Raw genomic sequence first — 23,018 nt, forward strand, 5'->3', positions numbered from 1 at the left:
TCACTATGTTGTAGCATTAATACACAACTAAAGAAATGTAATTATTCTTCCTTATTCTTTGTCTCCATTTTTTTAATTAAGAAAGAGTACCTTCATTTTTCTTCACTTTGCTCTTGTGATTAGTGTTTGCCAAGTTCAGAGCTTAGTGCTTGTCATGGTTTGAGCTTGGCACAATGCCAGTGCCCCCACGAGATCACCTCCTTTTCTGGCACCTACTGTGAGATGTGATCAGAGACAGAGCAAAGCAAGCTCCAACTTAAGGTTAAAAGAAAAAAAAACATTTATTAACCTACAACTACAAAAGAAGACACACAAAACACATAGAACACAAGATGAAAACTTTCCAAATTCTTCCTCCTCCCCCCACCAAATTCCCAATTCCACTGCCACCCTTCAGATAATCGATTCTCAGTCTCTCGAGAAGAGAGGAGTCCCTCTTGCGCCACATGACTCCCATGTTTAGTGCTCTCACCACTGCACATGGATCAGAGCTGCTTCTAGGGTTTTTCATTTTAAGGATACTTTGACCAGTTCCAAAGGGAGCACAGTCTTTCTCTTTTTGAGACACTTGTCCCCCCCAAATTTCACCCCCTGGGGCCGAGGGGTCTCTTGAACAGAGATCGTCTTCTTCCTCTTCTCTTCTTCGAAGCGGAGGGCACCACCACCACCCTCCTCGCCCGTCGTCTCTGTTCACTCCTCCACATCACTGCACTCTCTTGGCTCTGAGCCATCGCCTCCCCCTAGAATGCAGTCTCTGTGTCACAGGAACACCAGTGGTTCTGCTGTGGCTATACAAGAAAAGTCCAGCCCAAAGCCACTCTATCATCTCCTCTCACTTAGAATTTTCTCAACATCTTCTCAATCTCAACAGCTTCTCAATCTCATCAAATTCAGGAGGAATTAGCATTAGTAAGGTTCTCATCTTCCTCAGAGGGGTTAAAAGTCTCAGGCTCTGCTGGTTTACTTCATCAACTCCCACGCTTGGCTGCCTTGCTGGGCACTCCCTCTTCTCTTTCATGCTGGGCCACTGTCACAGCTCACAGGCACCGGCTCTGTCTCTCTCTCTCTCTCCGGGGGGGGGGGAATGGAGGATGGCTGCCCGAAGCTCTTGCAATGTTCTCCTCCACCCTTGGGCCCAGGCCTGGCCTACCTCTCTCCGGCCACATGGCTCCCCTCCCCCCCTGCCCAGCCAGATCTGGGCAGGGGGGAGGTCTGCTCAGTCTCAAGTGGGACTCCAAGAGGAAGTTCCCCTGGGAGATCACAGCTTTTAACCCCTGTGTTCTCAGAGGCGTATTCATGCCCTCAGTGGACAAACCAGGTGCCAATATTAAATCTGAACACTGATTGGCTTGCCCACACCATCACAAAAAACTTCATTTCTTCTTAAACCACGACAGTGCTAATAGCAGATGCTATTACTGCAGCCTTTTGAAGCATTTTTCAAGTACCTGTCACTTGAGCACATGAATGCTGAGGCTGTGTTAGAATTGCTGCACGTTATGTTCAAGCAGAGCCAGTCCGTCCTGTCATTCTTTCCAGAAGAGGCTCCTCATATGGAAAGGAAAATGACCTTGACAGCACTTTCTTAATCAGAGACTGAAAGGTACCAAAAGACAATTTTAGCTTCTTACACTTCAAAAGAAAGATCTGGATTTCATTTTCATTCATTGCCCTGAAGAATAACCTGACTCTTCATCTCCCCCCTTTGGACATTTCCCCTTGTCCAACGTATTTCTAAACTGTAACACAGACCTCCAGCGTGTACTTGTGGTGAGCATAAGGAGAGCTGATCAACACCTACTTTGTCTCCCTTTTCTTTTCTGCCTGTTTTCAAGTATTATCCACATATTCATCTTCTCATGAGAGGCATGGGAAGGTATTTAAAACTTTGCAGAGAAGAAACAAATATGAAGAAATTAAATTACATCTCCAAGGTTACAAAGTCATAGAACTGAGATTAATATTTAGATTTTTTTTATCTTGGCATTGAGCTCCCATGATGAATTCTGAAGGACAGAGAACATAAATTTAATGTAGTCAAGCTGTCCTTGCACATAGAATAATTGGTCTGAATTGGATAAGCTGCCAGGGATTTAAAACTTGGCAGTTTAATTAATTGCAACAAGGAAATGATAAACATGAAAGCGATCTTTACCTGGAGGTAACAAAGCAAGACTGTGGATGGGGAAAGTATTTGCTCAAAGCAGTTAAACACAAAGACTGTTTTGTATCTATCCTTTATTAGGTGTTTCCAAGTAACAGTGATTTATTTCAGAGAGGAGGTAAAATATATTTTCAAAAGGGACTCAAAAATATCTAGCATAGAATCTTTTTAGCCATTCATGATTTTGTGTTGAAATTTTCATCCAACTTTATCTAAAATTTTGTTTTACATGTATTTTCTAGCAGCTTCGCTGGTTTTTCAATGCAAAGTATATGTAAATACTATACAGAAGACATAGCAGTAAATGGTGGCAGCAAGTTCTCTCCTAGGTGGTTAAGTCATACATAACTTTTAAAGAACACTGTTAGGTGCTCTGGATAAATTTAGAACTAAATTTCCCTGTTGAATAGAAGTATACAGAGTGTAATATACTCCAAGGATTATCAAACAAATCTGATGTGCAGCATATGGTTCACAGATTAAAAGGTTACTTATTCTGCTCTGTAGAGAATCCAGCTCTATTACATTAGCCTTTAGCTCTGTATTCCATGAGTCTTTGCAGTGCTTTCTGTAGCTGTAGCAGTTTTGATGTGGTGCATAAGCACTCCTTTTTGTACTGAAGAGCAATGTGTCTGTCCCTTCCAACAGGCAGCTCATTCACAGCACCTCACTTTGCTGCCGTTGGGGAGGCTATGCTGAAACAAATCTCACAGCACACTAGAAATGGATCGTAGCCCTCTGCTAGAGGTTTGTTTTGTAGCTGCTTTAATGATAATTGTTCTTACCGTTTATGAACAGCAACTGGTGCAGACGTCACCAACTTCCAGCACTGGGGAAATGATTTTGCACTCACATAACAAGAAAGTGCCAGCTAAAAGCTAAATCCTTGGAGGAGTGAGTAAATTCAGTTTCCTCAGGTAAAATTGCTGAAAGAAGCTCAGCTTCTGCAAGTGGTTCTCTAGTGGTACTAAAAGCTTGTTCTGGGTCTTTACAACTGATATATTTTTCTATTAAAGGTTTTGGACTAGGAATTATACTCTAGTTCTCCCCTCTGCTGTAAGCAGAGCATCTCTGCAAAGCATAGTCAGGGCACAGAGTGAGGCAGCATGGGTAGGAAGAGGTCTAATGGAATTCTGAGGCTAGAGCATCAAAAATTGAGACAGATGCTTTGTTTATTGGCAGAAAAGCAGAAATGCATAGTTGGGATGCTTGCAGATTCATTTTTAGTAAGTGAGAGGGAAAGAATGAGGCTATTCTGACAAGTTTTACTGTTGAAACTGGAGAGGAAATTTCAAAAGCATCATCCAAATGCTGCATTTGGGTAGATTAATCATTCAGACATCAGAAATTAAATCCTTTGGGTTTTTTGATTGTCATTTATGTGCTATGGTAATGAAATCCTATGGTTTTACCATCCTGAACATGAAATGAAAAAAATCTGTCTACATTGGTGATTCCACTATAAGAATTTTTTTGGGTCTTCCATCATTTTTTCCTTTTTCTGCTAGAACAGATGGGACAAAGGACAACAACAACAAAAAAATTGTGTAATACAAGCAGACACTGCTGAATTAATATTCACACTGCACATGTTTAAGTTTGCTGTGCAATTACTTTTGTTTTCTAAGCAAGGAGAATATGCAAGTCTGTTGAGATCTTGATGATGTGCAGTGTATGTCTGAAATCTATCACAAGGGTAATATTTGATTATATGAATATTAAAACCTGAGACTGGATTTAGAAATTTCAATTAAAGCACCACAAGTGAGTGGCATAGATTCGAAAGACACTGAACACCTGCCATTTCTTAGAATTTGGGTCCAGAAAAATCTAAATATATGAATTCTTGGATGCAGATTTAGAATGGTCAGTTGAGGTTGTCAAAATAGGATATTTTTTGCCAAAACCTGTACTCCTGAAAAGGATCTTATCTGCCACCACAAATATGAGCTCAGATGGAGTTACTCCAGAATTACCCTTTTGGGTTTGTTTTGTAAACAGTCCTGAAATGTCTTTTGGTAGTATGGGTACATCTGTGCATTTAAGTCCAGGAAAGACTTTTGTGCCAGTTATTTCCCAGAATTTTTTTTTTCTTTTATCAGGACATATGCTTAAAACTGTTACTAGTAAGGGCATTGTGCCCAGTAGTGACTGAGCTACAGTGTACTCATGTGCACATATGCATGCTGCCATTCCTTGTTGCTCATCGTGGAGTTTTCCCTGAATGAATGTGGGATTGGTGCCAATAGGTTTTTAAGGTGGTGGTTTTGTTGTTTTGGGTTTTTTATGTGTGTGTGTGTGTGTGTGTTTGTGGTTCTGTTACGGGCTAATTAAGAACGAAATGAAGGTGTATATTTAATGTAACACTGTTAAAGAAGGCTTCCACCATTTATTCCAGCATCAGGTGTATGTGTTGGGGTCATCCCAGGCCCTTTAGGTGCTCCTCCCTACCAGTGCAGCAGTGCCAGAGGCTGCTGTGGCTGCCTTGCTCTGTTTGAGCACTTTCACCCTGCCCCATGTGCCAGGGCCTTTCCCAGCCTCACCTTGCAGAAGAGTTTTTTCTCACTGAGTCTTCAGCTGTTGGCTTTCTCAACTCTCCTGCCCTTTGTCCAGCCCCCTGTCCCTGGCAATAGGGTCTGAGGTTGATTATATTTTTTCCATTTCTTTTCTTTTCAAAAGGACAGTTTGTCATCTCAGTAGCTTTACTTGTGGTTATATTACTTTTATCTGTTTTTAATCCTCTTGCCTTTCCAGAAGTGCAGCCCATTCTCTGGCCTGTTATGCTGTGCAAGAAAAATATCTTTAATGCAATGTCTTCTAATTAAAATTGAAAAGCACAGAATCATAGAATGGTTTGGGTTGGAAGGGACCATAAAGACCATCCAGTTCCAACCCTCTGCCATGGGCAGGGACACCTTCCACTAGAGCAGGCTGCTCAAAGCCCCACCCAACCTGGCCTTGAACACAGGGGTGGGGTGTCCGCAGCTTCTCTGGGCAGCTGTTCCTCTGCCACACCACCCTCACAGGAAGGAATTTGATCCTAATATCTAATCTAAACCTACCTTTCAAAATCCCATTGCTCTAAGCATGCTGGCTCCTGGCTCTTTTGAGACTACTGTGTCTACAGTCCCATTGTTTGCTGCTGGCCTTGGCTTTAAATTGATTTTTCTTTTTTTTTTTTTTTTTCCCTACTGCTATGTACATCCTGCAGCTCTATTGATTTTAATGAGGACTGATTTCATTATTTGGGATCCCAGAGAACTTACAGCAGCCATTAGAATACCCTGGAATATATTAAACCTAATTTAAATTTAACTGAAATTGACAGAATAAATGAATAATTGAACAAGGTATGTTTTGTGAAACACCTGGGGGATTTTCTTTCCCTGCTTTTGTACTCAGTAATTTGAAGACAGCCCTTATCTGCATTGAGACTCTGGAGTGTCATTATTCTGCTGCAGGTAGTACTGGTGGAAAGCTGCACACAGTCATTCTTCTTCCTCCTCTCTCCCAAAAGCCCCAGTGGTCTCCATTTATAAAACAGGGATGGCAGTGGTGATTTTCTTTCATAAAAGTTCTGATGAAGAGTTGGGCACTCATATACTGAGTAAAGGCGCTGAAGACAAGGTGGAAAAGTTGATAATACTTTGCTTTTTGTTGCAGTGCAAAACATACAAGGGTTATGGACTCCAACTTATTTTTTCTGTGCTGGAAACTGATCTCTGTTTTAGGAAGAGAAGGAGGATGATAATGACTTTGTTCTTTCCTGTGCTTTCATTTAATCTTCAGCTCTGCCTATTACTTTCCAGTTTACCTCTTCAATAAATTCAGCCTACCTCTTCAATGGATTTTAACTGCAGGGCTCTGTCAGAAAAATTCACAGAACACTATTTTGCAGACTGATAGACAGTTTGGTATTATTTTCTTGCATAATATTTTTTTCTTTTCATAAATAGATCCAGCTCATTGTATTTTCCTATTTTTCTGTTATGAAGAACAAAATAATTTCTGTCCCTTGAAGTTTCAGGTGAGACCTGTGAAGGACCCACATGAGTAGGTGAAATAAGTGAATGTGAAAAGCACACGGACTGTTGGCAAAGGAGTATCTTGTGCAGAGCAAATAAGTTAAAAAAAAAAAAAAAGATTTTTTTTTCAATCTCACAGAAGATACTCCAACAATATTTTCACATGACCCAACAGGTGTGTGACAGTACTGTGGCAACTTAAGAAAGTGAATTTCTTTGTGTATCTTGGTGATCTTAATCCTCCATAGGTTTTTAATCCTTGTCAAACACTTGTACACTTATTTTGCTTAATAGCTATAGAATTTAGTCTGTTTGGACACTAAAAAAAAATCCTGTGCTTTCTTCATTACCATAATTATATGGTAATTTTCAAATCATTTTCATGTACCTTGTACATGAATAACACATGCTATATCAGAGAACCTATTGGATGTACATGTTATCTGTCAAGCAGTACTAAATTCTGAGTGTTTGTATTACCATAATATGCTGATTGGAGTAAGTAGCATTCACTGTGTCATTCAGTCTGTGCTGAAAGCATTTACAACACAGTACATTGTTCCTGCCAAACAGGGAATTTGAAGGTTTAATTTAGTTTAAGTGTATAGTGGCAACTCCCTAGGTTGCCTCCCAGCTCCTGATTCTGAAAAATCTCTTATAGATGTAGAGATGATGTGGCAGCCTTTTCCTTGAAGAGCTCCTCCGGTTTCTGTGAAGAAAGCCTTAGATTTATTCATTACTTTTACAAGAGTTATAAATTCTGTCCAAAAAGGCTGAAATCCTGAGGCAGAAACTTTGTTGGAGTGGGCTTAGTATGACAGGTGGGCTGGAGCAGCATCTTGTGGAAGATGGGAACACTCAGAGCAGTGATGTCACCTTATGGACATTGATTTTCCCTGGGAGCTACAAAGCCTGGCATGGTGGGCAGCTTCTCTGCTGCTGAAGATGCTAAGCTGGGAACCCCGATGCATCCAGAGCTGTCTGTAAGATCTGCTTGAAGGCAGGAAATTATCCTTTTCTTCAAACATTCAACATTTTTGCTTTTAAAACACCCTGACTCATTAAATAAAAAAAAAGAGAGGAAAAGTGGTTTTGGGTGCTTAATTTCCTTTAAAACTGTGCATTTTTCATATAGAATCAAAGGATCAGTCTGAGGAGGCTTGAATATGGAAGTGGTTTTGGGTTTATTTTTCTTCAGTGTACTGCAGCTTTTGATATAACAATTCATAATGTTGAATTTCTTGATAAATTTTGACATTCTCAGAAATCAACTATATTAAAAATCTTTCTGTATATATCCAACTCAGTTATTTTGTGTGGCTTTGTATTTGCATGTATTTATTTGTTTTCTAAGATATGGTATTTGCTTAAAAATTCCAAGGATTCACATGTGTTTTAAATTTTCTTTACATTTTAGAAAATAAGCTAGGATTGCACAACTTTGTCACTGAAGCTGTATTCCCTGCAGGACTTGCAGTATTAGCTGTGTCTGTATCATACCACAATTTAACCTTTTCCTACCACATAGGTTTTTTCCCTTGTCAGGAAGAACTTGGAAAGACTGATGCTTTGTTACATTAATATACAGGCAGGGCTGCACAGACTTGTATAAAAAATGAGCACACTAAAACAGGTGAACATACTAAATATATTTAGTAGTTGTTACAATCTATGTAAGTGCCCTTTTAAATTTTGGAAATGAAGTTGCTATGCCATAATAACTATGAACATCTCTGCTCAACACCCAGGCTTTGGTAGCTTGGCATTTGGATTTGCAGATTCTGAAGTTCCCTGGTTTGTTTTCCACAGAAATGAAATTTGCTGTTTATTAATAGATAAACAGCAGGCTTCTATTTGAATATATATAACCTGTGAGTGCAATAAGCAACCAGAAGGAATGATGGGGGCAAAAGGTGCACGTTTGTACGGGTTAGGCAGTAGACATCTACATGCTTTTATGTGATTTCTTAGTCTTTGCTTTTCTTGACTGCATAGACAGTACATTATACATTGCTGCTGACAACTGGCAATTTCTGACTTCCCAGTAGAATTGGATTTTAAGAAGATTTAGATATGTAGAGTTAAATTTGGCTTCCTGAAACCTTGTCTGGGGGAAGTAAATAGGAGTTTCATAGTAGGTGTCAGCAGGTCAACACTTGACATTTGTTATTTCCCTACCCTTATGCAGAAAAAGAAACATGGATTGGGAAATCAGAGACTGGGTGATTTTGGTGGCTGAAACAGTGCAGTACTATGTAAGGTTTGACAGGCAGTCAGCAATTTAATTTAGAGTGCCTTAGGACATGAGGACACATTAATGTTTTGATGTCTATCCTTCATGAATCTTTTCTCCCTAAGAGCCACAGCCTTGCTGGGATCTCAGGTGTGCAGCTCTTTGACAGGAGCTGAGCCTGGATGAGTCACTGCAGTCTCTCAGGGGTGGGCAGAGATCCAGCCTGACTCAAAAGCACGTGTAGGTCCCATGTCCTCAGTGCCAGCAGGTTCACTCTGGAGGCCCTGTGGTGCTCACCACCAGCTGGTTGTGTGGGCATTGCCTCCGTGGCTGTGCTGGGGAGGAGGAGCTGAGGAAGGGACTGGGAGAATGTCAATGCCTTGTGGGTGAGGGGGTAACATCCAGCATAGTCATGGTCAGTTCTGGATGGCAGTGTCTTAAATGGCATCTCAGCATATTGCCCCATCACGGGCTGTTGATTTGAAGTAAAAAGCAGGATGTGCTTGGAATAGAGGAATGGGAACTGCTGGTATTCCTGAGGCTAGCACATCTGGGTGTTAAGACAACAAGGGGACATAAAGCAAGCTACATATAGACCAGAGACAAAAAAAAGAAGCTTTGATATTCTTGATGGTTATTCTGTGTCATAGCCTATTGACTGCAAGGTGTTTGAGGGCTTGAGTATTCAGTATTTCAGTCAGCATAAACTAATAGAAGCTGAAAAGTGTTTCTACAGCATCAACAAAAGTGCTCGTGTTTCCCTGGCCATTTATTTAGCTCTCCCTGAGATCATGGGCACAAAGTCTGTGTTCATTTGATTGCTGTGAAAAATGGTAGAAGGCTTCCACTCTCCTCCCTTTTCATTTTGCTCAGTTCAATTTTTTATGAGTTATTGTTTGTGTGGAACAATTGATTCCGTTTAGAAAGGAGAACATTCTGTCAAATGCTCCTGTTGGGTGCAGATTCACATATCTGCAGTGTGGTGCTAAGGCATTTCAAAGCAATCATTTTTTGGTTAAGACAAAAGTAATGCCATGGAGAGGGTTTTGTGCATCTCAGTGGCACTGAAATAAGACTGCAAAACCTAAAACCAAGAGGATGCAAGTGTCACTTGCAACATGTTGGATACTGTAGATTATTTCTATATGACCTTTAAGAGGATTGAAAATCTATTTGATTTTGAGCTGTCTTTCCCTAGACAATGTACAGACTGCTAAAATCCCAAAAAGAGCATAAAGCAATGGAGGAATATGAAAGGCAGATTAATTTAAATTAAAAATGCAAGCCCCATTTCTAGCAGAATGTGGTTGACTGTTGAAAATATAAACAGCCAAGAGAATGGCAGTTCATCTCTTGATGTCCTCCAGTCAAAACTTTAGTCAGGTGCAAGTTACACCTTGGTTATGCCTGATTTCCCAAGGTGATTGTGTGTCAGTCTTCAACTGCTTTATGAAAGAGGTCACACTCGATATTTGTTATCATCTTTTTCAAATTGAATCAGAAACTATAACACGAGCCAAATTGAAATAAGCAGTGTTCTTATTTGTTTCTCCCTCCCTTCACAGGTACTACAGTGCTACCATTTTGCAGATGTCAGGAGTGGAAGATGACAGGCTTGCAATCTGGCTGGCTGCCCTGACAGCATTTATAAACTTTATTTTTACTCTTGTGGGAGTCTGGCTTGTTGAAAGAATGGGTCGCCGGAAACTTACACTTGGTAGCTTAACAGGTGAGTGTTTCATTAGCTATTAATTAAAGGAAAATAAAATTCCAAGTGCAGTTTTTTTCAAAGTATTCATCTTTAGAATTACAGTGTTGATGTCATCTTCTCTCTGAAATCTTACAGGTTTTCAAGTCTATTAGTAAAATGCCACAGCTAGAGGCTAATTTAAAAGTGACAGATGGTTATTTTTTCAGGTGCTTTTCTCCTTGAAGCCATGTTTTACAATGTTTTCATTTAGCCTTTTTTTCCAGTTTAAGGAATCAAATGCCTGGTACATCACAGGTGGTTAGTTTTTAAATCTCATATTTAATTTTGGGTTTATTAACTGGAATTCAGAACCATCTGATGAAGGTGTACCAGAGAAAGCATATTGCATAGCCATTGCAGCACTTTGTGAAGAGCAATGCAGTTCTCTGCATTGGTACCTCAGAGACAGTACACTAAATACCTTACATACCTTAATGTGATTGTAATTCACCTCCACTATGAGATACACAAAGACAGAATTGTGGTTTTGTACAGTTTGTCCAAATACTCAAACACCTTAACTCATCACATAGTCTTTTCTTGAAAGCAGAGAAAGGCAGAGCAAGCAGCCTTCCTGTGTTCAGTGTGTCCTGTTAGGATGGTAATTCCCTGCTCATTCCTGCCTTCTGTGCTTGTTTTTGCTGAAGTGATCTGTGACCAAACTTGCCTCTGGCTGAATGTCTGGAAGGTTCAGATGTTTCCAAGAGCAGGGTTTTGTAAAGAGAAACTGTTCCTGCTCCTCTTGAAATAGTGTTCACTAGTATTTAGCTGTAAAGGTTTAATGTCTTCATATTTTGTTCTGCTGTTGCTGTCAAGGATCCAAATTTCTAGTAAGTGCAACACAGCAGAGAGGGACACCAGCTGCCATGTCACTGGATGTGCAATTCCCAGCTCTCAGCTGAGTTAATCTACACTTGAGTATTTGAATGTGTTTATATAGGCAGAGCAGCAACAACACAGTGACATTAATTGTTTGGTACACAGTTGCTCAAAGGATGTTTCTCACATTTTAAAGATTTGAAAAAAAAATCTCAAATTGCTACTTTTAGTCTGTTCCACATCAGCTATAATACATCTCCCTTATATGTCCTTCTGTGCCTCCAGACAGTCTGTTGTCTTGTCATCCTGTGGTGTGGATCTCTCCAGGCCTTGCACCGATCCTCTAAATCTTGGGTGCTGCCTCTCCTTTAATGCCTATTGAAACAGTATTGATTGATTGATTGATTGATTGATTGATTGATTTTTTAATTGGCCCAAATAATTTTATAAGTCTGACTAGCCCCTTCAAAGAGTTTATTGCTTATCTGGACCCAGCTGTATAGCTGTGATAACCAACATGGACTTTTCATATTATCAGAACTCTTGGCTTTTTGGCTCTTCTTAACATATTCAAAGGCTGTACATCTGAAATGTGGATATAAATGTCTCTCACAAAGCATGTTAGTCATGGATCAGAGAAGGATACAGCAATAAGACACAGACTTAATGATGGAGCATAATGCATTAAAGAGTTATTAGTTAATGATGTTTGGACACAAAGTAATTATGTTTAGTAAAAATGGTCTTTTTTGTGGCAGGTTGCTGACTGCCTGTCTGCAGCATCACTTGAACCAAGCTCTAATGGTTAATGTGGTTTTATCCTACAATCCCTCCTTAAGGATAATACAAATAATGACAGTCATGAAATCATACATCATCCCTCTGTACTAGTTAGAATTTTGTCATGCAGCATTTGATTTAGGTAGTGGTAGATATTATGTGTTTTCCTGAGCAAGAGGGCTGTGTAATAGAATGATAATTACTAAATCTACTGATGGATTTGTTTTCCATGTTGAGTTTTCTCATGGGGTAAACATATCTCACAGCTCTACTTTGGTTGGCATTTTTAAGGACATTACAATTTACACTAAGTTATTACTGGCAGCTTCTCTGGGCTTTGGGGAAGCCAGGTATGCCCCAGTCTCCCACTGCATAAAATGAAGACAAAACTACTGCTTTTGCCTGCTGCTACAAGGATGTGGGGCTTTGTTTTTACTAAAGCCTAATTGATTAGATGTTTATTAGATAAAAACCTACAAGTATAATCAGAGAGTAACATTAATATTTTGATTAAAAGCCAATATACTGTAATTTAATTTTGTAATCTTGTGCAACTTTTCTTGCTTTCTGAAAACATTTGGCAGAGATGTTTTAGATTTCATTATGTCTTTATCATTCTCAAAATGTTAGAAACTCTTGAAAAATGGAACGTTCCAGATAACATTATGAAAAATTATAGTAAATTTCTGGAAAAAAATCCCACTGTTTTAGTTCTCTTTACTACAATTACTGATTTGTCTTAGTTTCCTGTCCATTTTATATATTTCTTTATCTTATCTGTATAATTTCTTTATTTTTCTTCTGACCTTTTTCTTTAATGTCTTTCTTCAAAGCTGTTAGTTGGAAAACATGCAGGAACTCTGACAAGTATATTATTCATTTTATTTGTGTTTTCTTCTTTCCCTTTAGAAATTGTCAATTTGAAATGTACTTGGGCATTGTACAATTTGTATCTCTTTTTGTAACACAGGGGGGTCTAAAATATCTTCGGGATATTTCCTTTTTCTTTTTCCCACCTGAGCTAATGATGCACTGTGATTGTTTGGTTTTGTTCATCAGAGAAAAATGTCCACAGAATGAAAACATTAAACTTCCTTTGCCAAGTTTACATATTCAGTATTTTTCCAAAGAAACAAGATACTTACTGAGATACTGGAAGTGAGTGTTAGTGTATTTGGTTAACTTAAAAGACAAAGCATATTTAGAACAAGTATAAGTAAGATTATAGACCCTTTCTAAATATAATTGCTGTCTGGTTTCTGGAATTTTGAAAGTACAGGACATCTAATGCAATATCCAGCCTGTCCTGAAAACTGGGATTATTAGTGTACCTACCAGCCATAGTTAGAAGAGAGCCAAGTGTGGAATATCTAATGGTGGGAAGGTGCTTTCTGCACATACAGTTTGACTGAGTTTAAGCTCTTAGTTGCCTTGGTTCAGGTCAATGTGTGGTCCAGCCATTCCTGCCTATTGGCTGTGGCTGCACCACAGGCATACACAGATAACATTATTATAGAAATCTTGGTAATTCAGATAGTATTTTTATCTCTGAGAAAGGTTTTCACATAGTTTTTTCAGATACTTCTGGTATGTTTGCCATCTAGGAAACCTTTATGCAGCACAGATCTCAATGTGTCATTGAGTAGCAAGAGCAGCAGTATCATGAGTAGTGAGGTTTATCAGTTTTCATTAAAATGATACAGTTTATTGTGTTTGTGGCAAATAATATGAGTTATGTTCCAGTAATGACCTGTTGCACAAAGTGTGAACCCTTGTTGTCATCTTCCTCTTGTGATTTTGTCCAGCTTGTGCACAAAGTATTTGTTGGGGGAAATGGAAGCCAAAAGATGGAAGGGGACTTCTTCCCAGCAGATGTTCTGTGTGCTCTTTGAAACAAGATATGTTGCACTTTTTAATTCTGTTCCTGCGAAAAGTCAAATTTCTCAAGTTTCACAAAAGGAAGTAGAGTCAATGAAAAAGCTGGTGCTACTTTCTGTTTTACAGAAAAGCCTGCAAGTCTGGGTGTGGGAGTGGAGAAAAGTATGGTGATTTCAAAGCCACTAATAATTTTTACCTTTGCAACATTATTTTCAATGCCAAAAATAATAATACCTGTTCATTCAAGCAGTCATCAATTCCACAGATTAAAAGAGTCTCAACCTACTAATTTAGTACCTGGACATGAAAGCTGGTGCACTTGACTTTAATATCTAACCTAATTTAAGATGTGGATGTAGCAAAGAGTATTTTTCTTAGGTTCTCATCACAACTCCTTAGGGAATGCTGTATGCATAGTGATGGGGTGCCTTGCTTTCCCAAGCAGGGTTGATTCAATGGAGAACTATTTCATGTGCTCTGGAGAAAAGTGTCACATTGTTCTTTATCTGTATTTTTAGGTACTGCTGTAGCACTCATTATCCTAGCTTCGGGATTTTTGCTATCAGCTCAGGTCTCGCCAAGAATCACACTTAATCCAACAGATCCTTCACATCAAAACTCTACCTGCACAAAATACAGGTGAGATTTCATGGTCATTCATCCAATCTTCTTGAAGACTGCTTTCAATTAATTTTTAAAGCCCAGCATGAGTAATAGACAATTATTCATTCACAAAGCCTGGTACAAGGACCTAAACTAGACATCTAAATTCAAAATCCTAACTTCCCTCTGTAGAGAAAATGAGACCTTGGATTAAATTCTCTGAGTATTCCTTTGGAATTTCTTGGACTAAGTAAGGTGGTTAAGTGGCAAATTCCACATATGCCTCTTCTAATATATCACACCTGCTACAAGTTACAGTGTACACAACATCAGGAATATTTTATAAGGAATTTATGAAAATGCTTGCTGTTATTCATCTGCTTGTCATGTATAGCAGCTGTAAACTCTTCAAGAAGATGGGTTCCTTGCCTGTTGTTTTCCTGAGCAGAAAGAAGTAATATTCAGATAATTGCATACCAAGAAACAATTATAATAAATGTGTGGGCTTTGACCTATTTTCCATATGCAGTCATGGTTTCAAATAACATTACTTCTGGGGGTCTAAGAATGTGTCATTTTCTATATTTTGTGGGGTTTATTCACATGTGAGTGCTCTTATGTTCATTTAGCTGACAGGCTAGAAAATTTCCTATTCAGAGAAGACTAGTTCAATGGCTGAAGAAATTCTAAATTACGTTCAAAATCTGTCTTTTGGTAGTAGAAATAACCATCAAGAAATGAGAGGTACACTCCTGGTTTTGTGGCAATATTGGCTAGAAATACAGTTCATGGCTTTTCTTATGCCAGAGCAATGTCTTAGGTGAAAGATTCTGAAGATCTGAAGATTTATAGAAAACTTGGGAGGGGATGGAAGGTCTTCATTGAGTGTAAATAGTTACAAATAACCACAACACAGGATACTATCAGATATAATGATTCCTGTATTAAAAATTGTCTTCTACTTATAGCAGAGTCAGCTATAATTTGCAATTTTTGAGATGGGCCTGTCTACAAAATGGAGAGTAGTCTGGTTAAAAGACTACTCTTTTAACCAGACTAGGGAAGAAGGGGGAAGATGCTCTCCTTTTGCTATCAGATTACATTAAAACAAAAATGGGAGAAGGATTTGCCTAGTACTTCAGTTAACTATTTGGCAAGGATGTTTGGAGAGATGAGATGCACCCTTTGCAGAACTCATAATTTATTATTTAATAAAGCTAGATGGTTAATGTAACCTGAAATCATATAAAATTTATGTACAGGAAATATGGATAGTCCTACTTAAAAAAAAGAAAAAGAAAAATATTCAACAGAATTTTCATGTTTGAGTTAACCACAGCCAGTCAGTAAGGAAATTTTCATGGCTTTCAGTGTGTGCACTTATGGGCAAAAGCATGAAAAATTAAAGCAGACAGTTCTCGTAAAGGCATGTTACTTCATGAATTATTGGAATGCTTGTAATCTGTTGTGATTTCTGTTTCTGATGTGAAGTGGGGAAAAGCAGATAAAATAAAAATTCAAAGGTGCTGGAAAAAGAGCAATAAAATAATTTAAATATTTTCATTTGAGAGTATTTTGAAAGAGAAGGAGCTTTTTGTTTAAAGATCAAAGTGAATGGAGGGGGAAATAATGAGCAACATATGGGAAAGCTTTAGGTGCTTCTATTTTAATCTTATGCTGTACTTTAGTAGAGACACAAAAGCCAGGAGAGCTGAAAATAATAAATGGATGCATTTGCCCACAAAGCACAGAATTAGTCTACAGCACTCAGTATTTAAAAGGTTTGTACAAAAAAAGTAGGGATTGATATGTCTAATAATAACTTTCACACTTGTATACCTAAAACTGTATAAATTTTTATAACTCAAAACATCACCAAAGTGTGATCCAGATGGAGCCAAAGGAAGAATTCCTTCAGCATGATGAGTATTAGTATTAATTATTTCTGGAGCGTATGACATACAAGCATATATCTGACTTGGAAAAGTGGCTGTGCCTGCTTTCTATGCACATTCTCAATAAGCTGAATGAAATAAAAAATATTGGTTTTGTCACAAGAAAGTAGGTGGTGTTTTTGGCATTCCACTTGGGTTAGAAGAACTTCAGCATAACATTTATGGTCTTGTAAGGAAGAGGAGATGGGGACTGCAAACCAGGGAAAAGCTGAAGGCTGAGCTTTGTGACTCTCCTCTCTCTCCTTTTTGGCCTTGGAGGTATTCCCCATGGCAGTTATAAAATTGAATCAAAAAGATTCCCAAACCCAAAGCTTTGGAAGTAAAAGTCTACTCTGTATAATATCAATCTTGCATATTTTCTTTGTATATCCACAGTGAGGGGCAGCAAGTGTTGCTTTAGAGACAGGTACAACCAGAATATCCAATCAAAGTAAAGGGAAGTCAAATAATGGCAGTGGTCCCTTGCTCATATTTTAGCTTGTTCTAGTAAAAGTGCTGGTGTCTCAGATTGCTTAGCATTGTATCTTGCAAGTCTTCAAGAGGTCTCAGAAAGTTTGGGAAAAGCAAAAGGCAGCAGGAGTTCAGAAGATGAACACATAATGCCAGTTCCCTGTAACTGCTTTTAAGTATGTGCCTGCACAAGTGCAGCTCGTAGTTCTCTTCCTCTTGTGGGGACACAGTGCTTCTCTGAGCTGAGGTGAACTTAAAGTCTAAACCTGATTGCAGCTTGGGCATTTCAGAGTGTGGGGCTCTTTCCTAAATATAATTTGTGATTGTGTGTGTCAGAAGGTATTTATAAGTTATGAAAGCATCAGTAGAATTTATTTTGCTGGCAGAAGCTGCACTGATACTACACAGAGTAAAAATGCTTTTTATGTTAGTAAATCCATTGGGTTAAAGTGTGGGTGTCCATTAAGGAACCCTTAGAGCTACTACAAACAGTCTGTTTGCTTGTTGTTCCTTCAGATCCATATTCCTCTGCACAGACTAATCCCTGCTGCTAGAACAACAATGAAGATAGAAAGACTAGCAGATAAAGAGCACATTGTCCTAACTCAGAAAAGCATGTAGGGCTGAGTTCTGTGTTCTCAAAGAGCTGTGCCATGCAAATGGAGTTACAAGACGCCTGTACATGGTTGCAGAAAACAAGCCAGTAAGATATGCTGTGCATAAAATAAGTAAAATAAAGTATTTTCAGTTGGTCTGGAGATGTACAATATTATAGTTGAACAGCCGAAAAATAATTCAATAATGTGTGAAAAAAAAAAAAAAGAATCATGGAAATACCTCCAATTCAACAGGGTACTCCAAACACTGTAATTTGTTTTGCCTCCTTACAGCTGGAAGTGGATATGTATCTCACTGAGGAGAGGCAGGGTGAATGCTTCTCTCTGCACCATCCTTTAATCAAATATCATTTTCACACTCAGCTGTATGAGGTTGTATAGATATTTGCAGTGTGACCACCTGTTTTATTTCATCTGAATCTCCTCAGCAGCTGTGATTGTACTTGTCATCAAGGCCACAGAAACCTCAAAAGGTAAATTTAAGAATACAAAGCAACACCATTCCAAAATTTGTCACCTTAGAAGTGAAAAGATGAACTATCCATTCCTATGATTATTCCACCTACCAAAACTCTATAAACATCCCCATTTTTCCTGGGAACTTGCCTGCTTCTGGAAGGAGGTTTAGGTTAGGGCATATGTATTAGCAACCCTCCCACCTTTTCCCAATCTTTAAAGAATCAATGATGTGACTCTTTGGGACATTGAGCCATTTCTGTAAAATGACTGTGTTCTGTATTCTTGCTTGTTTTGTCTCTGTTCATGTCTTTCTCTGCACTTCTTGAAACTTGGTCTGCTCTAGGAGACATAATGCAAACCTGTTCTGCCTAAGCAATATCTTTTCTGTCAGTTACTATGTAGAAATGGTAAATATTGTGTTAAGCTTAGGCCAGCCCTCATATCTTAGGGAAATGATACCTGAGCACACAAAGTTTCTCAGAATCCTTCCTGAACAGATTGTCTTCAGACTGATTAAAATAACACAGGCAGTGCCAGCTGTGCTGGGCACACAAGGACTCTGTTGTTCAGTTTTCAATTAGTCAGCCTCACGTGGTTCATGATCCTTTGTACAAATACACTGAGATGAAGGCAACAATATTTAGTACTCCAGCATAGCCATTTAGTAAGGTAGCTAATGCACAGAAATATATATATATATATATATATATATATATATATTATATATTAGGAGTGTAGAAGAAGTATCTAATTGTGATCAGTCCTGAAAAACTCAGCTAACCTAGTAATTGAAGCTGGTTTTATTATACTTAATAGCCTTAGGATGCCTATAGTAGGTGTATTAGGTATTGAAATTTATTTTATTGAGAACTCATTGACAATCTGATTTATGAGCAAACTAGGCATTGCTGTTTTTCATAATGTCACTGTAGCATGGAACCAGTATTTGTTAAAATATGATTCTCATTTTCTCTTTCCAGTGTCAAAGTGCCTGAGTTACTGGTCTTTCTGATAGTTGAGAATTGAAATAATAAATATAGTAATGTGTTTTGGCCACTGAGGCCAGAAAATTATGAACATATAAAGAGATAAACATGTCTGAGAATGCTTTTGCCAGCTCTTATGAAGTATAGTTAAAATTCTAATAGTTTATGTTGCAGAGCTGTGAAATGACCTCAACACAGTCTTGAAATTTATTAAATAAATAATATAGTGATATATTGCTTGGTAATGATTTTCCCTGTGCTGGCATGTTGGTCCTTTCAATCAAAACTTGTAATTTAATTTTAAATGATAAAGGGTAGGAATGAATATGTCAGTTCATATAGTAGGCATCTTTAATGTGAGTGGAAAAAACCCTTCTCTCATCATTTTAAACACATTTCATTCAAAGATCTGAAAAGAAACTTACCTGAACTATAATGTCTGAGTGCAATGCAGTTCCTGTAACCATTGTTAAGTTTTTCACATGCTGTGACTCAGACTCTGCATTGGTGAGGAAGCAAGGTGTTTTCATATAGTAGCCTTTTAACACTTCACATCTCTGCTAGTACTTCTAAGACTTTGCTGTTTAACAAAACCCAAAACAATGCTTAGGGAATGATTTTTTAATATCTTCCAAAGTGGTGGTGTTACACTTTACAAGGTCTGCAGGTTTTAGTCACACAGGAATGATTTTAATCAAGTTTGAACAGGGCTTCTATCTGATCTGCCTGGAAGGTGAAAATAGAGTATCTGCCTGTAGGGTCTCTTTGGAAAAATAGTTTGGAAAACAAATTATTCTACAGAGACAGACTCTGTCCAAAATAAAGGCCTGTGTAAGTCAGTTGTTTCTGTTCTTTATTGTCTGTGCTGCTCAGTTCCAGGAATAAATCAAGAAGCTCTGTAGTTGGAGGCTCTATAAATTGAGAACAAAAGATCATCAAAGACAAGAAGCAATTGATACCTATAAGCAAGTAGATCAGGACACTTCTCATGTGATGTCAGCATTTCAGCTGCCAAGGTGCTGGTAGCAGTAGGGGGGTAGCCCTAAGGACTAGGCAGGGTTTGTAGAGTCATTATCCTCCTAGGACTGTGCTAGGTGAGGAGCATAGATGAACCTTCACATCCTCACCACACCTAAAGCACAAATAGCAAACACCAAGAGGCTGAGAACAATTTCTGGGAGGCTGTATAAATTATGTTGCATAGTTGAGGAATGGGAGCCTTTGTGAAGAAGGTTTAAGGAATGTTTGAAGAAAGAGAATGTATTTGTATGTAGCTGGCATATCAGGAAGGGTAAAGATTCAGGGCTGGTCTGGAGCTTTAGGGAGGACACCAAAGAATGATCTCAGTGGAATAGATGGAGCAGGAGCCTGATTTGAAGATGAGAAAGGGTTGATCATACTTGAACATAACTGTGATTTAGATCTGTTGGAGTATCTGTGTGGTGAACTGCAGAACTGCAATTAGCATCCAAGTGCTGTGATTACAAATTATAACTTTTACTTATGGACCACTAAACAGATACATTTGTTATCTCACAAAGTGTTGGTAGAACTTAGCAAATACACTTCTGTTGCTTGGTCTCTTATAATAGCAGGGAAGTGCTCTTAAAGTTCAACTGGATTTTTCTCATTCTTTGCTAAGTAATTTGTATCCTGTGTCCCAGATACAACAGCTGGAAGTGGTATCTGCAGTTAGCACACATTTTAACTGCTTAAAGCATCCCCTATATTCTTGTCCAGTTATATGTAACCTGAATTTAATGCTTCACTTCTGGAAGCAACACAGGGACCATCAGAAGTATAGAGAAAGGCTTAATTTCATGCCTGAGGTGCAGTGAAGCCTGTGCAAAGAGCACAAGCATCAGGTGCAAGCATCAGGCAGTTTTAAACATGGTTCTAGTACCTAACTGAGATGAGTTTGTATATAAAAATGAAGTAAGCCATTTGTCAAAAAATCCCCAAGATCCTCAGTTGTATATCTGGCTGAAAGTATCAAAACCCTAACATGCCAACAGAGCTAACAAGTCTACTGCAGTATTTGTCCAAAAGACCTTGGTTAGATCTTTTTGTTGTTGAGCAGCCTTGGCTGTTTGGGTTCATCAGTTGCCCATGTCCCTTGGTCAGTGCAGCTGAGCAGGCCTGGCCTGAGCAGTGATGCTCAGCTCAGCTGCCTTGGCCATTTGCTGTTGCTCAAGGCTGGAGGAAAAGACATTGTCTTGTGTCTTGTAGATAGAATACAAGAACAGAAGCAAGGAAATCTTGATCCCAACTTGTTATTGTTCTGTAAGGAGATGGAAAGGAACTGCACTGCATGCTAAGGCGGGCAGAGAGTGTGTACATAGCCAACCTTGGGAGCAAAGAGTAACCTGAGGGTAGGGTGAAAGATCCACCTGGCCTAGGATCATGCTTCCAGGGTGCCAAACAGCAAGCTGGAAATAGGAGAAAGCAGCACAGTCAAAGTGACATTCCTTCCAGCCTGCAGTGATTTGCAGCTTATATTCTCTTTGGGTGGGATGTGCTAATCCTGCATGACCCTCCTGTCCCTGCATTTAGCCTTTCCTGCCTGAGTCACTTTTTATTGTTCCTGCAGTTCTGTGAGGAAAACCATCTTCAGAAATATGAATATTTGCATCATACAGAGCAGGGGTAGTGGGTTAAAAAAGTGCACAACAGTGGAATTTACTCTTTGGACAAGACAGGACATGAGTAAAATGTCCTGCATACGATGTCTCAGGTTGGTAGGGACCCATAAGGATCATCAAGTCCAATTTGCATGTAGCAGATCAATCAGATTTTCCCATAAAAAGTCTTCTTCACATACTGAGGCTGATTCTGCAGCATGTACTCAGTGTGAATGATGGATTTGCAAGAAGTGGAAAGAGTCTGTCCACAAAAAGAGTCTGTATTTGGGGATGTTCTGATACTCTGAGTGGCTGTTCTGCTCCTCATGCAGTAGAATATTATGAAATCAGGTGCTATATCCTGTACAGCTGCACAGTCCAGAATGCATTATCAGGTTCAGTTTGCATTTCTGTAGCTGGACAATAGGAACATACTGATACATTTTGTAAGTGGATAACAGAAAATAGAGAGCAAAGTTGAAAGTTCTTCAAAATGTGGCAAAAAATGAAAATTGATGACATTTTTTTAATTGAGGTTCAGCTTGAAAAAGTCAAAATTGTGTGAGAAAAAGACAAATTGTGCTTGCAGAGCAAAGGCACTGGGCAAAGGTCTTTTAGTGCTAAATCACTCAACAAAGAATGGCAAGGTAAAACTTGCATCTTAAATTACAAGACTTCTGAGAATTGTAGGAGAGTCATTACTTACAAGGTCATTTTACAAATTTAAAGTGCAAAATGTAATGATGAAACAAATGTAAGTATGGAGTGTTCCAAGCAGGGGGGCAAAAGTAGTTAGGAACCTTTCTTCAGCACCTGGAGAGTCACTTTGGCAGGCCAGAGATTTAATTCAATATTTTTAGAGACTGCATTAGAGCCTAGTAAACCACACTGTTAGAAAGAAAGAAAAAAGTAATTTTGGTATCAAGAAAAATGTCCACAGCTAGTCAATTAGTAATTCATCCACATAATGTAAGATGTCTGTGAGAGAGGATGGCATTGAGGCCTTTGTGATCAACCTCTACCCTCAGGAGCAGTTAATTGTGCAGGCTGATCCCGAGCAGAGCGTTCTGAAAGTTGCTGCTGCTCAGGCTGGCAAGAAATTGCTGTCAAAGAACCTCAAAATTGGTTCTGTCAGTCTTTCTAGATATCAGTTATTGCTGTGGGGTTGGATGAAGGGGACATGTGTTGAGTGTGTTGGCAGAATCAGTGAGGAATCACAGGGTTGGGGATGTGTTTGTGAGGTCACCAGGATGAGGTGAGAGATGAGAATTTGACTTTATGTTTTCAGAAGGTTGATTTATTATTTTATGGTATGGGATGATATATATTGTATTATATTATATTACATTACATTACATTACATTACATTACATTACATTACATTACATTACATTATATTACATCATATTACATTACATCATATTGTATCATATCATATATAATATCATATCATATTATGTTATCATATATGCTATACTAAAGAAAGAGAAAGGCTGTATCAGAAGGCTTAACAAGAATGATAATGAAAGCTCATGTCTGACTCCTCAGAGTCTGACACAGCTGATGGTGATTGGTCATTAATTAAAAACAATTCACATGTTTGGATAAACCATCTCCAGATCACATTCCAGAGCAGGAAAACATGGAAAAGCTGAGGCTTCTCATCTTCCCAGGAGAA

General features: G+C 38.6%; 1 protein-coding gene across 1 annotated transcript in view; it reads left to right on the forward strand.

Annotated features, from left to right (window-relative positions):
* The window catches only part of SLC2A13 (solute carrier family 2 member 13), a 144,568-nt gene that overhangs the window by 88,894 nt on the left and 32,656 nt on the right, over nt 1-23,018 (forward strand). The window contains exons 5-6 of the mRNA XM_030238581.2: nt 9,988-10,151; nt 14,168-14,288. Of these exons, the coding sequence (XP_030094441.2) occupies nt 9,988-10,151; nt 14,168-14,288 (285 nt within the window). The remainder of the gene's footprint in view (nt 1-9,987; nt 10,152-14,167; nt 14,289-23,018) is intronic.

Source organism: Serinus canaria, chromosome 1A (assembly GCF_022539315.1).
Source record: "Serinus canaria isolate serCan28SL12 chromosome 1A, serCan2020, whole genome shotgun sequence".
Classification (NCBI taxonomy): Eukaryota; Metazoa; Chordata; class Aves; order Passeriformes; family Fringillidae; genus Serinus; species Serinus canaria.